This window comes from Bacillus rossius, chromosome 8 (genome assembly GCF_032445375.1).
Source record: "Bacillus rossius redtenbacheri isolate Brsri chromosome 8, Brsri_v3, whole genome shotgun sequence".
Classification (NCBI taxonomy): domain Eukaryota; kingdom Metazoa; phylum Arthropoda; class Insecta; order Phasmatodea; family Bacillidae; genus Bacillus; species Bacillus rossius.
The window spans coordinates 20,650,243-20,665,810 of record NC_086336.1 but is presented as its reverse complement, the minus strand read 5'-3'; the positions used below and the strand labels follow the sequence as shown (position 1 = coordinate 20,665,810).

The 15,568-nt window shown below is 36.2% G+C and overlaps 1 protein-coding gene across 6 annotated transcripts in view; it reads right to left on the bottom strand.

The window, feature by feature from the left end:
* LOC134535570 (DNA-binding protein RFX2-like) overlaps positions 1-15,568 on the bottom strand; it is a 290,887-nt gene that overhangs the window by 85,109 nt on the left and 190,210 nt on the right. For 5 of the 6 annotated variants that reach the window (XM_063374761.1, XM_063374759.1, XM_063374758.1 and 2 more), the window contains 3 exons: positions 15,223-15,330; positions 12,174-12,355; positions 8,950-9,310 (listed from right to left, as the gene is read on the bottom strand). In XM_063374761.1, coding sequence (XP_063230831.1) covers positions 8,950-9,310; positions 12,174-12,355; positions 15,223-15,330 — 651 coding nt within the window. The remainder of the gene's footprint in view (positions 1-8,949; positions 9,311-12,173; positions 12,356-15,222; positions 15,331-15,568) is intronic. The other variant, XM_063374763.1, reaches the window with a different exon arrangement.

The following is a 15,568-nucleotide window of genomic DNA, read 5'->3' as shown; positions in this document are numbered from 1 at the left end:
AAATTGTCTGCGACTCTCTGGCATAAGTGGTACAAGTTTTTTCAGTATATCTTATTTTTTATCTGGGCAGACACCTCTTGCAGATGTTTTGAATGTTGGAGGTTTCAAAGCAGTGGAAAGGCCTTTCATGGTCATGAATTCAAGGTTTCTTGTTGGGGAAAATTCATCATAACATGACTTATATTGTAGATTGTTGTTTCCTTTTTCTGCCTTGATGTAGACTATGTCACTTAAAAGAGGACGGTTTTCATCCTTCTTAAGTTTGAGAAATAAAACACAGGATGTCAAGTCAGAAAAGTTGTCGTATCTCTAGACCCCGAAAAATGGTGAAGCGCGAAATTCACGAAATAACGCGAAAATTTGATACTTTAAACGAATTTTGCGACTTTCCTTTTATTTTGACATAGTCGCGAAATTCACGAATTTTCGCGCGAAGTTCACGAATTTTCGCACAAAATAATGTCCTTATGTCGTAAGTTCTATTTATTTACGCCATCATAAACATAGGCGTGAAATAAACATAGACTGAAAGACTAGTGCCGTGATATTATCTTCGTTTTGACACGTTACTGAAATCCACGTACAGTAAAACCCCTTATTTGCACTTTTCAAGGAACCCCAAGGAAAAAGTGTAAATTGCGGGAAAGTGTAAATTGTGGGAAAGCACTTTTATTGGCAGTTAATGCTAAATTTTAGCTTAAAAAAATGTATCAGCATTTACTGGTGCTACAAGACAAACAATAGTTGTTTACAACACATTTAGGGCACTGCAAAAATATAATTTTCTTAAATATAAAAAACAATGCAACATAAAGCCTACATTAAATTTTCTCTAGTACAGTTTTATAGGTACATACTAGTATAAATTCAAAACTTTTTAAAGAAATCTGAAATTTTTGTTTGACTTTTCTTTTGTTCAGTTTGTATGGTCTGAATTTCTTTTTCCGAGGAATGAAGTGCATCAACTGCATTTTCACTGTTTGGTGCACTGAGAATATAATTCCTTAGAGTCTGTAGGGCTTGAAGTGCATCGATCGTCGTCGGTATGGGAGTTTCCACTTCCGAATCATCATCTTCACTACTTTCTTGTTTTTCTGCCAGATGACTATCAACAATGTCCTCCACAGTCTGGACTTCACAAGTTACAACATTATCATCCAGTTGTACATAGTCAGTGAAGTCTCCATTTTGTGAAAGTTGCAGATATTCTTCTTTCACTTTATCTGCTCCAGGCAAGTTTTCACTGGATCCAGCACTCTGTCCACTGTCAACAAAGAAACCAGCTTTCTGGAAACAGTTGGTTATAGTTTCTGGTGTAACTTCCTTCCATGCTCTTGCTGCGAAATGTAGTGCAGTTAGTAGATTTATTTTCATTTGTGTTGGGTCCTTGCCATTGTCCAGCATGGCAACTGCTCTGGATACAATGCATTTGCGGTAATAGCACTTGAAAGAGTTGATGATGCCCAGATCTAGGGGCTGGAGTGTGCTTGTGCAATTCGCAGGGAAATACACAATCTTCACATTCCTCAGCTCTATGTTTATTTTGTGGGCAGGGCACTGATCAATGAATAGCAAGACATTTCGGTTACGCAGCGCCGTTTTTCTGTCAAAAGCTTGGATCTGTTGCTGAAAAAGAGACCCTGTCATCCAGGATTTATTGTTTGCTTCATACAAAGTTGGCAAAGTTTTAATGTTTTTAAAACAACGTGGTTTTTTTGATTTGCCGATTACAAACAACGGAAATTTTTCAGAACCATCAGCATTTGTAAGTAAGAGAATGGTAATGCGATTTTTGCTCAGCTTGCCACCATGGCATTTTTCCCCTTTAAAGCATAATGTTTTATTAGGCAATACACAGTAAAACAAACCTGTCTCATCAGCATTGAAAACATCTTTAGCTGAGTACCCCTCCAACTGTTCCTTGAGCGACGTGTTTTTCCAAACATCAGCAGTTTCCTCGTCCACACTCTTGCTTTCACCACACACAACCTTATAAACAACATTATGGCGCTGGCGAAATCTGTCTATCCATCCATTAGAAGCTGAAAAATCATCAATTCCAAGCCTCAAAGCAATGACTTTTGCTTTCTCGCGTAGTACGTTGCCATTGATTGGAAGATTTGAAGAGCGAGCACAAATGAACCACTCATACAACAAACTTTCAAGTTCTTTAAATGTAGAGTCTTTCACGTACTTGCGCTTCTTCGCACTAGGCCCGCATTGGGCAGCATTTGCTTCAATAGAACACCTATTTTTAATTATTGTGTTTAAAGTACTAACAGGAATATTCAGTTCCTTGGCCAAAACCACTCGGGTACCCACATGCTTGTCAAACTTCTCAATAATTTTAATTTTATCTTCAATAGATAAAGTATTTCGTGGAACTTTATACCTATCCATCTTCAATCAAAATCTTGCCATAAATAATATTGTGAACGATAAAAAAACACGTGCTAACCAAAACGGACGTTGACTAATGTAAACAATGAAAGCCATCATAGATATCTACTGTACATAATGCAGCACTACTAAATATACGTACTGTGTATGAGCGCTTTCCGGTAGTATCGATAGCTCAGCGCTTCGGACTATGCTCTGCTACGAGAGTGCTCTATGACACCATAAATAAAACCGTTTGTGGTTCTGCTACGAAAGTTCTCTATGGCAGCAAAGATTAAAACGTTAGTAGAGGAGAGGCACCATAGAACTTGTCGATACATCAAAACGAAAGGTTACAGACAATAGGCGAACTACTTCAAACTTTTCACATCTATGACTAACGTGACGAGTATTTACATTTTTACCGTGTTTTGAAACATACATTCCGGGTTTTTTGGTTACGTAGCGGTGTAATTTCAGGGAAAATGCAACACGAAAGTTAATGTACAATAAAACGGACCTACATAAAATGACGTTATTTGCGGGAAAACGTAAATAACGAGAACGTAAATACGAGGTTTTACTGTATTTGTATTACTCTGTTTACAAGCAGTACATATTGCCATCGCAAATGAAAACAAAATGTAAAAATTGTCAACAATCGATATGTGCGCACTACCAACATAACAAATTGACTCCACAGTTTTTGTGTGTTGAATAATGGTCGTTTCTGCCGCAAGGCGCACTGGTGTCGATTTTTCTAACCTAATTTAATCGCATCGAGCTAAGATGGCAGTCATTTTTGCGTGCACATTTCTATGAGTGTTTACAACTACCATCCACATTTTGTAAGTTTTGTGATACAGTTGAATTTGTGGCTAAGATGCCGAAAACTTCGACAATGTTTGATCGCGAAAGAGAGATAATATCGGATGATTTTATATTTTTGATCAGCGGGACAAAATTATGATGTGCAAGTTCTGCAACGGGCGGGTTGATTGTACACGCTAAGACACGTGCAAAAATCATGTGGCAAATTACACACACAAAACAAAACAAAAAAGACAATTATTTTGTCAAGCATTCTACCGTGTCTAAACAAATCTCGATAGGCGACAGCGTGAATAAAGCAAACAAGCTTGAAAATGCAGAAAACAAGAATTTTTTTTCTGATTTTGTTAATATGATGCTGTAAGTTAACATTCCTTTGGAAAAAGCTGATCATCCAGCTATGAGGGAATGGTGTAACACCCATGTTGAAGGTTAGCCTTATTTATTTAGAAATGTTTTCCCCCTCTAATAAAAGTTCATAAGCATATGTAGGCCTACATTATTATCGATTAACTTACCTTTACTTCAAATAAATATGCAAGTACCTCAGATTAACAAACACATAAATAGGATGGATTGCATTGTGAAATGGTGAGCACACCACAATATATTTTTGACTGATTGATTGATGGTTTGACTCTGTAATCCAGCAGTACCTAATCTAGAAAAGGTTAGGTTATGTTTGGCTAAGAATTGTTTTGAATAAATTAGCCCATTAATATTTTTCAGCGATAACCTTATAAATGCTACCTATTTATAAGTACATTGTATGTTATGTATACATTTTAGGTGCAGGGGATTTGCCATCATCAGCCAACACTCTTAGAGAAACTTATGTCCCAAAAATTGGCCAGGCAAATAAGGAAGCAGTAAGGCTATGAGGTTTTTTTTAGACCGCCAATGGCATAATTTTTTCACAATTTTTTGGGGTCTCTACTGATTGCTTATTTTTACACAGATTTTTTGCACCGCTTGCTAATCTTTACACAGGTTTTTTGCACCGCTTTTGTCATTTTTTTACACCGAAATGAGCCAGTTTTATTTACCATTTTCTGGGGTCCCTACGTATCTCATATATTTGACTTCAGTTTTTCCAGAGTTAGCCTTTGCAACAGTCTTGAAAATCCTTGAAGTCATACACCTTACCATGGCGGTGTAGGGATTGCTCTACTTGGTGGTGGAAAGAATCAGCAGCCATAAACACATGGCCTGGCTCAAAGAAATACAACTCAATTACGTGTGAGGATACATACTCAGAATTGACAATATGCACAAGATACGTAAGTAAGCACCAATTCTTATTCTGTCCGGAGCAGTTGTCCAGCCATAAAACTATGTGGTGTATGTCTCTGCAGTGTAGGAAAAAAACATTGAATGCAATAACTATGTCCTCTTTCTTTCTTCTAGGTATGCCTTCATGCCATATGACAGCTAGAGGTTTGAAAGATTTTTGTTTGCCACCAACAGGAACAAAACTCTCATTGAATGCAATGATGCGCTTTGTAAATATTGCAGACTTGATACCTTCCATTCTTGGTAACATAACGACTTTTTGTAAATCAGCTGTAAAATAAACTTTGTTCCCACATGGTTCTTCATCTCCATGTTTTCTGTACAAAGTTCTGGCTGCGATACTTTGGTCAATGTGGTGTTTCCATTATGTACATTGTTCACAGTCTAGTACCAAATTATTTTTGCTATGGTCTGAATTATGGTTATTAAATGCCGGACATAAATTAAGTTAAATAAATTATTTTGACTTACATTGTTGCACTTTGGGTATATCTGATGGATAAATAAACCACAAATATGACAATAAACAGTACTTAATGTTGACAACGAAAGTAACAATCAACATAGCCATTCCATAGACTCATGTGTACCAACTCAGTGGCACATATTGCCTGCAGATTTTGTGTTCCACACAGTGCTGCCATCTCTGTCCTGGAGAAATATTATAAAAATTACTCCCGAACAGAGATGGCAGCACAGAGGCTAAAAGAGTCTCTACAAGTAACAATTACATGTTTTCCAAAAAAATATGATGTGGTGAATCTCTATTTAAAGTGTAAATGACAAGAGATTCACTTTCAATTTACTTAGAAGCACCTAAGGCATCGTGTACACCAATGTCAACTATTGAAAACCGTAAGAAAGAAAGCCTTAAGTACAAAGACTGGTGTACTTAAGGCTTTCTTCCTTGAAATTGTCCTTAGTTTTGCCCTAACTTTTGGACTTATGGCTTTTTTCACTAGCGATTTAAACTGGCAAAGATTCGTTACGACACTGTTTTTGTAGCGTAGAAAGGTGTATTCTGTTCCAAAGCTTCAGAATATGAAGGGGAAAAAAAAAAAAAAAAAAAAAAAACAAAAAAAAAAAAATGGAGTTAAGGCTTTCTTTCTTAGGAGGGCAGACTAGACACTCGCAAAAAGCTAAACGTAAACACATTGCCACAAAAACTTTTATCTGCACCCTGCCGGCAAAGGGACGTGGAATGGGGGTTGTCAAGCGCTGACAGCGGTCGACAGGAAGTGGTATCTATTTTTAGATATGCGCTGCCTACAGCAGTACAGCACTCGGCAAGAGAAACGCAGTAACACGCTACTCACCACAAGAAAACTTATTTTCTGTCCGATTTTCTTCGGATTTTCGGCAATTTTTTCACGGTTCCTCGAAATCGGGTTGTAATAGATAAGTGGTCGCAATAAATGGGGTCGTAACAAAAAGGTTTTACTAGTACTGCATTCTTTCAGATCACATTATTTCTTAGCAACATGTGCCAACCGTACATATCAAAATTTAACATCTTTTTTTTTTTCAATTATGTTCTTTAATTTAATATGTCATAAATAAATAATACATTACCATCACAGTAAATATACATCTCGGTTGTTACAGTAACTACTGTGCAAATGTGGTAGCTATCATGCTTCTGTAGTAATTATGGTATCTACAAAGAATCTTTATGTCTTTTTATGATAATTATCTTAAAATAACTATTGGGTTTGTACTGTAGTTATTGTACTGTTTGGACTTGTAAATATTGTGTGTAATTTAGTGTATAGTGTTTGAAACATTTGAATTTTGAACTTTCCGCGCTGCTTGCTAGCAGCGCCAAGTTTTTCAAGTTGGCTGCCTGCCAAGGTGGGTAGCCCTGCAGCTTCCGGCAACGAAGCAACAGTTGTTGTTGAACCATCATGGCGGTAAGTTGTGCTATCGTGCACGCTTGCTGCCAATCGAGTTGTTCGCGAGTGAATAGTTATTAATTGTTTCGTTTTATATGGATTTTACAGTCTCGTACGTCTCTAGACAAAACATTTGGTCCTCCGGGCTGGATAGTTCTGGTTTTTTCTGGTGCTGTTTGAAACGTGTGTTTCGTGTGCACGTGGTAAACAATCACACTTCGTTCATGTTATTTCGTGCGCTATACTTTCGTTATTTAGAGTATTTTTCATGGTAAAGATCTCTTCGGCAACGTGTTTAAGAAGAAATTCGCAAAGATTTAGTGATCTAAGAAACTGTTATATTTTCTTTGTTTCCGTGGAATATATTTCGTGTTGGGGTTATGATGTATTATTTATCGGCGTCTGCTCATGTTGTTCGTTGCGTTAGGTGTTTTTGCTGGATATAAATTTTGATTTGCTGTGTCTAACCTTGGTTATATTGGTCTTCGCTTTGTTTATTTCTTTGTTGTCGCGCCTTTTTTGTTATTTTGTCCTTTGCTTCTGTGTGTGACCATGGCAGATATAGGCTCGGCACTCGTGCGTATCCGCCTAGCAGAGGCTCGGCTCAAACGTGCCGTCGACCTGTCTCAAAGTGTTGTTGACAATGTTTCTAAGCAAGGATTGTTTCGGGCCATAGTTCGTGATCCACCCCAAGTCCGTGATAAGTTTGAGGCGGATTTTGTGGTTCTTGGGGCAACACAAAATTCTGATATCGATCTCTCAGAACTGACGGCACGTATGGACGATTCCGAAGAGAAATATTTTGAAGTCATGGCGACGGTAAGTGCCCTGGAGGGGTGTTCGATGGAGAGCTCAACATCGTCAAGGTCCAAGGTGAGCAATTCTAGGGTGGCTATACCAAAAATTACACTTCCAAGTTTTGAGGGTAGCATTAAACATTGGCCTAACTTCTCCAACCTATTTTGCACTCTCGTTGCTAACAATAGTGACCTATCATGTGTTGAGAAACTGGCTATCTGAAGACTGCTCTCAGTGGTGAACCCCTCAGCATGATTCAGGCCTTGCCCATGTCTGATCTAAACTTTGATGTGGCTTGGAAACTACATATTGGTAGGTACGAGAACAAGAGGCTCATTGTGTCTGTGCATGTGGAGGCTTTACTTCAAGCACCCTCTGCATCAGCTGACTCTCCCAAGGCATTGCGCCAACTGTTGAACACTGTTACAGAGAATGTGTCTGCTCTTAAGGCCTTGTCTGTCCCTGTAGACCAGTGGGATCTGATGCTGCTTCCCATTCTATGCAAACGTTTGGATACTGCCTTACAAACACAATGGGAAATGACATTAACAGACGAGTTTCCCACTCTTAGTAGTTTCACTTCATTTCTTGAAAAACATTGTTGTGCTCATGAGGCTGTGATAGCTTCCCGTTCTAGGAGTTCAGGAAATCAGGTTCCCAAACGGACGGCTCAAGGGTACCAAAACAGCTGGAGGCAGTCTCGAGGTCAGTCTGTACACACATTAGTAAGTTCTCCATAGTCACAAAGTTGTCTCTTGTGTAGTGACATTCATGTGGTTAGGTCATGCCCTAACAAATGTCAGTTTCGTTCCGTTTGGTGTTGTACAGAAAAGTAATCTGACCTCAATCAATTTTGAACAAAACCTGATGCTTCTCCATTCATTGGTCATTCAGCTCATACATTCCTAGCAGAGAACAAAATATCCTCCTTTAAACAAGTGAAATATTTCAAAAACTTAAGACTTTTCAACCCAGCCAAGAAAAAGTGTGGAGAATGGGTGAAGATCGCAAATCTAGCCAAAGCTTTCCCAAATGTCATGTCTAATGATGATCATGATTCTCTGAATGCTGTGATGTATTATTTTGGCACAAAGTTTTCAAGTGTGAGAGAAATGGCAAACCACATTTTCCAACACACTGCAAGTTGGCACGAGAAAAGTTGATTCTCCCTCACACTAATGCGAGTGTAGAGAGAGCATTCAGGCAATTGAAACTCATCAAATCAGCACATCTGTCATCTCTGCAGTCACCAATGCTAAATCCTTTGATGTAAGTTTCTGCTAGGAAAGAGAAAGAAAGCAAGAAATCTCAAAAAGTGATAGAGTTTGTATGTGAAAGACAGCATTTATTTCAACTAAGTATAGCAGTCCACAACCGCCGTGTATTACTCAGCAACGAAAACATAAACAATTTTTTGGTTATAAATAACTTTATGGATTTTTGTATTGTTTTAACAGTATGCTTTAAAAATATGTCTTTTTTAATTGGGCTATTTTTAGTTTACCAGACCTTAAGTAACACAGGCGAATACATTTTTACAAAAAATTCCTGGTTAAAATTATGTTGTATTGTTATTTTATTTAGATTGCAGGGATTTTACAGGATTTCAGTTTAAGTTTGTAGGATTTTTACTGGTTTCTACTTTAAGTTTTCAGGATTTTCCAGGATTATTTTTAAGTCTGAGACCAGGATTTGAGTTATAAACCAGTGGTAGCCCTGTATTAGCTATAATAAAACAGAAGCAGTATATTCTCACCTCACAGTGCTCCCTATATATACTACGCAACGTATCCACATCCTCCAGGGTGCAGTCCTCCGGCAGACTCAACCCCGGACTGAAGTCTATCTCCGGGAAGTCCGGTATCGCCCCCGAGCCATCTCCCAGGTACTGGTGGTGCTGCAGATGCTGAGGAGACACAGAGTTGGGGTGGCTGGACGTAGAGTTGTTCGATCCTTGTTCGTATTGGCTCTCCGACTTTTGACTAGAGTTTGAAAGGAACTTGAAACGCTTCTGGGAGTTCTGCTGCCTCCCGGATGAAGCACACTCCTCTACAAACTGTGTTAGACTTGATCCTGGCTTCACCCTGATACCGTAGTAGTGGTACTTGGAATTGCCCCTATGGAAAAAAAGAAAATAAATTAATATCAAAACATTAGGCCTGGCCTGTGCGAATCCCGGTTATTCAGTTCAAATTAAATTTTGAATTGAATACGAATATCAAATTATTCACAAATACGAATATCAAAATTTAGGGATGTGCGAATCCTTGATTTTCAGTTCGGTTCGAACTGGCAATATTTGAGATATGAATCGGATTCCGAATATTAAGTATAGAATAATTAAAAATAATGTGTATTCTCTTTTTTCTAACTGTAACTACTGGCAATTATTTCTTACACTGAAATTGAAATGTTTATAATTATACCTATTAACTTAAATAATAACAAACCCTCTAAATGATGAAATTCAAAACATGAATTGAAGCAAGTTTCAAATATTCCCTACTTGGCCTATATAAATCAATTGGTTTTCAGAACTTTCAGAATACTCTTTCTTGTGCAGCATTCAATGTTTCTTCATGCTTGAAGTACTATCAGAGGTGCATTTAAGCTCACGTCCACACGTTTTACACTTTGACTTAAAATCTGAAATTTTAGCGAAAAAATTCCAAACAAAGCTACGCCAACTATGATGTTTTCGTTTTGACGTCACTGGCAACGCACATGCACCATCATGACTGTCGGAACTCATTTTTTTTCTAAACCGATACCTAAAAACTGTTTCACCATGAAATATTGTAAACTACAATTCAAGACTCAAATACATACAAAGACCAGTATGGAGGTTACGTTGAATTTGAACGAATGCGGCGCCGCAAGGAAATCTCATAGACGAGCATATCAATCGCAGTTGCAGGAAATATTTCAAGTTTTGGCAAAAAAAAAATTATTTTCAAAAGGGTACAAGTTTTATATTAAAATAAATGGTTATATGACAAAATATACCATGTGAAACAAACTGAAATATACCTACGTGCTCAACAATAATAAGGAAATTATTTATTGCATAAATAATTACAGGGAAATTAATTTTCTTTGATACATCATATAATAAATACTTACGTAATAGTAGCCTAATTTGATTTTTCATTGCTAGTATTTTTGAGCTGTATTAAATAAATTCATAACATTTGTAAATATCCGTATACTGTTTGAATCCATGTAAGTACAACGATTCCTGGTTTGGGTAATTGTGGATTCGAACCGTACCCGAAAATATCGGGTACCCGCACATCCCTATCAAAATTAATAGTAAGAATTATAAATAGAATATCACTAAAATATTTTTTTCACATCATGTAATAACATCTGGAAAATTAGACAGATAATAATGAAGTGAAAGTTTGGTTAAGTCAGCTACAATTATTTATAAAAAAATGTTTATTAAAATATTTAATTTATGAAATAATTAATTTTTTTAATTATACAGCTAACCTTACTTAACCTAAGCAACCAACCATTCATTTTAGTTCCTATTCGCCTTATTTTTTACAACCTGCTACTCTGCATATTGATCCAGAGAATTTTTGCGAACCGCTCAATACCGTGAAATCCATTGCAATCTATTTTACGAAAAAAATTAATTTTTATTTTTTTTAAATGCTGTATTTCCAATTTGTGATAGAATGGGCTACTATTGACCTATTTTAACTCTGGTTATTCACAAGTTTTCATTTTTAACAGCCACCAGGTAAATTGTATTTTAGTTCAGCAATACTATAAAAATTTTTTTTTTTATTTAATCTTTAATCTTAAATCTTAAATCTAAAAATTAACTTTTTTTGTAGATTTTTTGAGTTGCAAAGTTTGCTTTGTCATAGATGTACACTGTCCATGGACTGTTCATGTTTTGTGGTGTTGTAATCCATAGTAGGAGACTTAATTTTATTTTTTCCCCTGCTTCTGGTGCGTTTAACGAAATGTATTCCAATATTATTTTGTTTTCAAGTTTGATATCACTAATGTCGTACTCGTAATGTGTCGTGTTTTGAATCGTCCTCGCGATTTTTCCATTACTGTTTAGCGAGACAGTAGTGAAAAAATAACTGAGTACTCATTGCATGTTTAAAACACCACTTATTGTTCATGTTTCTGATTATAGTGTCCCATTATAACATCCAAAAAGGATAATTATATTGCAGAAATTACTTAACCTCAACAGTGAACGTTGGTATAAGACATTCTCACGAGGTAAGGTATGTCTGTTATTCGTAGGAAACAAATAGTTATTATTCCGAAGTGTTAGTATCGAGGTTGAATTGAATAAAAATAGTTTATTATTTGTATTCAAAAATTTGAATATTTGTACAGGCCAACAAAACTTATTTGATGAATACATACATACAGTATAGACCCCGTTTTGAATCCAAAGTACAATCACAAACTTGGACTTAAGTTTTTATATTTGAAATTGGGAACAAAAAACACACATTTTAATAAACTTTTATCTTGAAAAAAAAAATATAGGATTATCAAATTTTTTTGTGGATTTTAACAGGAATAACAATCTCACATTGACACCCTAAGTGAAGTTTTCTGGCAAAATAAAACTACAATCCTTTTTTGTTTAGTAAGAAACAGTGATAGGAATAATGCCATCACAGAAAATACAAATATTTTATTGGCATTATAATATTGTAAAGTAAGATTTAAATTCAAAGAACCAACCATTTACACATCGAGTTATGGAAAGATATAGTATTCCACATTACGAAAAACAGATGGCTTGTTCTATTTACAGTGGTATTTGTTTCATAACAGCTTAAAATTTTAGGTTATTTATTTTAATACATAAGATAAAATTTGTATTTCCTATACTGGTACTCATTAAAAACCATTCAAAAAAACCACCATAACATAGGTAGTAAATTGCACCAAATTTACATTCAGAAGTCCAGAATTACCCAAGGTGTGTGATACCTTGTTCCGAGTCTTCTTGTTCGAAGGCCAAGGAACACAGAGCGTATTAGTTTCCCAAAAGAAGCAGCGTTGACCGGATCGAGCTTATGCTCACTGCAGTGGCGTAGGTAGTGGTTGTACAGCAGAGAACGCGGGAGGCTGACGCCTTCAGCAGTCTCGTAATTCTCCAGCAGCCATTGGACCTGCACAGATAGGAAAGTACACTGAACACAATGAATAATCAAAGCAGTCATTCAGAATCACGACAAAATTTCATCGTGCAAAACAACATTTTCAGCATTCAAGACAAAATTACATTTAAAAATAGAAGGTTAACAAAACAACAGCATAAAACATACACTTGCATTAAAATGCAATTGGCAAGATAGAACCCCAGATAGATAGATCCTTATGGAAGAGTGGCAAATCATGTGTCATACACAAGCCATTAAATTACTAGTTCAATTTCTAGCACATTACATTTTCCAAAATTTAAAATTCCTCTATTATTGGTTGTACAGAACACTTGTCAAACAAATCATAAGAAATTATTTGGTACAGCCAAATCACTTGAACCAGCTATCACTTAATGGAACATATATGAAGCTTTTTAATGGTTACAGTAAATGTGCTCCCTGAGTTGTGCAGCAAACATTGAAGCAGTACTGAAACTCGTCCCACACTTTGAGCAGTGTGTCTGCAGTGATGGACTACACTGCCACGCAACTGCCTCTCAATTCACTCAGGTACAGCAAAGATTATGGCAGACGTGGCACAACTGTCTTTAACATAACCCCACAGAGAGAAATCGCATTGGGTTGCCTAATGATCACGGTGGCAATTGCACCACACCACATCGTTGACACCTGCAAGACTGAGCCATCTCCCAGGAAAATGTGTGTGTTCACGTGTTCCTGTACAGCCAAATGGAAGTGAGGCCACCAACTTGTTGGAAGATGAAGTTTGATTCTTCTCCCAACTGACGCAGAAGCCGGCATGTCGAGGTAAGAATGACCTATGACAGTTTTTTCGATGAAAAAGAAGGGCTTTCAAATCTTCTTCCCTTGACATGGCATGGAACACATTCACTTTCACGGAATCTCTCTCATGGTTAAAGGTGACACGATTTTCTGTTCCTTGAAAAATGGTGTTGTGCCTATTCATTTAAGTCTATACATAGTAATCATTCTGTTTTAGTGCCTGGATGAACTGGAGTATATACGGTTTCATAAGTAAATGTCCGCACCAGGTGTTGTTTAGGAAATCTACCAAAAATGATTCTCTAACATGGTCCACATCTTCTTCAGGCACAGAGGGTTGACCACTAATCTTACCTTTGCAAATGCACCCTCTATTATTGTAACAAGCTAAAATGGATGCCTGGGTGGATGCCTTAGCGTCAAATTGTGCACGGAACTCACGTTGCACAACAGTTATGACTCTTTTTCTTTGTTAACTGAAGCACAAACCAATATTTTTGCTATAAGGTAGGCACCATTAAATGTGCTAGCAGCTCCTAGCAATGCCAACCTGCAATAAACAAATCTGTAAAATTTGTAAATAATAAAAAAATAAAAAACTCCAGAAATTTAATAGTGATTGAAAGAAGTTTCATGTAAATGTTTTGTTTTTATGATTTTCTGAAAGTGTATAGATAATTATGTTCATTCTATATTTTTATAAATGCAAATAGATTTTAAGACTCTTTACAACAAAAATTAGTAATTTTAAATAAGAAACATGAAAGTTAATTATATTTTAAAAATAAACATTAAATGTAGGTAATAACAATAATCATGTCTACAGTAGACCTACCTAAATATAAAAATAAAACTAAATTTTCAAGCATTTATGCATAAGAAGTATGATGCATCCTTAGCTAAATTGTCAAGGCAAGACGCAAAACATACTTTATAGTTTGATGTTTTCATCTGGTACGTGGTGGCTTCATTTGAAATAACTTTTAACCTCTGGTTTGAATTGCTTTTTGCATGCCACCATCAAAATTTTGAGTCCGGATTAACTGATTGTATAATGTGTAGATTTTTTTTTAATGTGTAGATTTTGTGAGCTGGTAATATTTTACCTTTGCACATTTCCTTGCGAGATACTTTGCTATATCATTAGGGTTTCTCATGTTTTTTTAAAGGGATAATGTTCTTGTTTGTCTATCCCTTTAAGAATGAATCACATTCATTCTTGACTTATAGTTTTTCATTACTTTAATCTGCGGTAGTTTGCACTTGCATGAGCCTCTGCCAAGTGTAATTTTTACTGGACATCAAGTGTACTGTCGTATATTCTCTTGTTACTATAATCTCATGTTTAAGTGTTAGCTGCAAATTAAATATTATTGTATGTTGTAATTTTCTTCTAGTTAAACATATACTTGATGCTGTTTCTTTCTATAATGTTCTAGGGAATTATTACCTATAAATTTTTCATTTCTTAAGCTCGCTTTTTTAGCTTCTTTGAAGCTACATGGCTAGGTATATAAATTTTTTTGCAGTTTTGAATCTCCTTTATTTTGAAACTTTTCATGGGTCCTTCCCTGCTCCTTTAATCTTCAAAAAACCATACAACGTTAAATTATGATTAGCACAATGTGTCTACCATACAATTTAGGTTAACATTGCATTCAAGAAGGAACATATTACTAAGCATAGACTAGAGTACCAATACAAGAAATAATACTTAACCTTGCTTTACCATCAAACTTGCAAATGTAAAATAGAATGTACAATATAAGTTATAAGAATACAAATTAATGCTGTATTATGGGTGGTCACATAAATACACTATATTGCTTATTTTAGAGTTAAGTTTATGTGGGCTTTTCCTGGTGCTCAATACCAAGCTGACAAGTTTTTGTGAGTAGTTTTAAAATAAGACCCCAGCCCCTATTTCTGTAAAAACTCACTTAGCTTCAATAAATGTTTAAATGGCACACAAAAAGCCATAAATTTAAATAGCACAAAACACAAGCATGACAACAAAAGCAAGATGAGCAAACAAGCAAAGCAAAGTGAAGCAAAGCAAAGGACAAGCAAGCAGTTAGTGTAAGACTCACAGTGGCCGGTGACACCCTGGTGGCGTGAGAAAGGCTGGGGTGACCGTCACCTTCCATGGGAGAGGGGTTAGTATTCCCGGGAACCAAGTACGCCACCCCACCACCATCCTGGGAGGGAACGCGAGTTAGCAGCCAAAAAAATAATTATGAACAAGAGATTAACATCAGCTGGTCAAAGAAGGAATAAACATCTTCCAAACATCAAACAGCATACACTTGAAAGTTCCATTTGCACATCAGAATCAAGGCATTCACTTGCACAGGCAACATAATAATGCTGCCTAAATGTTAAGTTTTGTATAAACTTCAACAAAGAAGAAACCTGTTATAAGGTCCCTACATATAA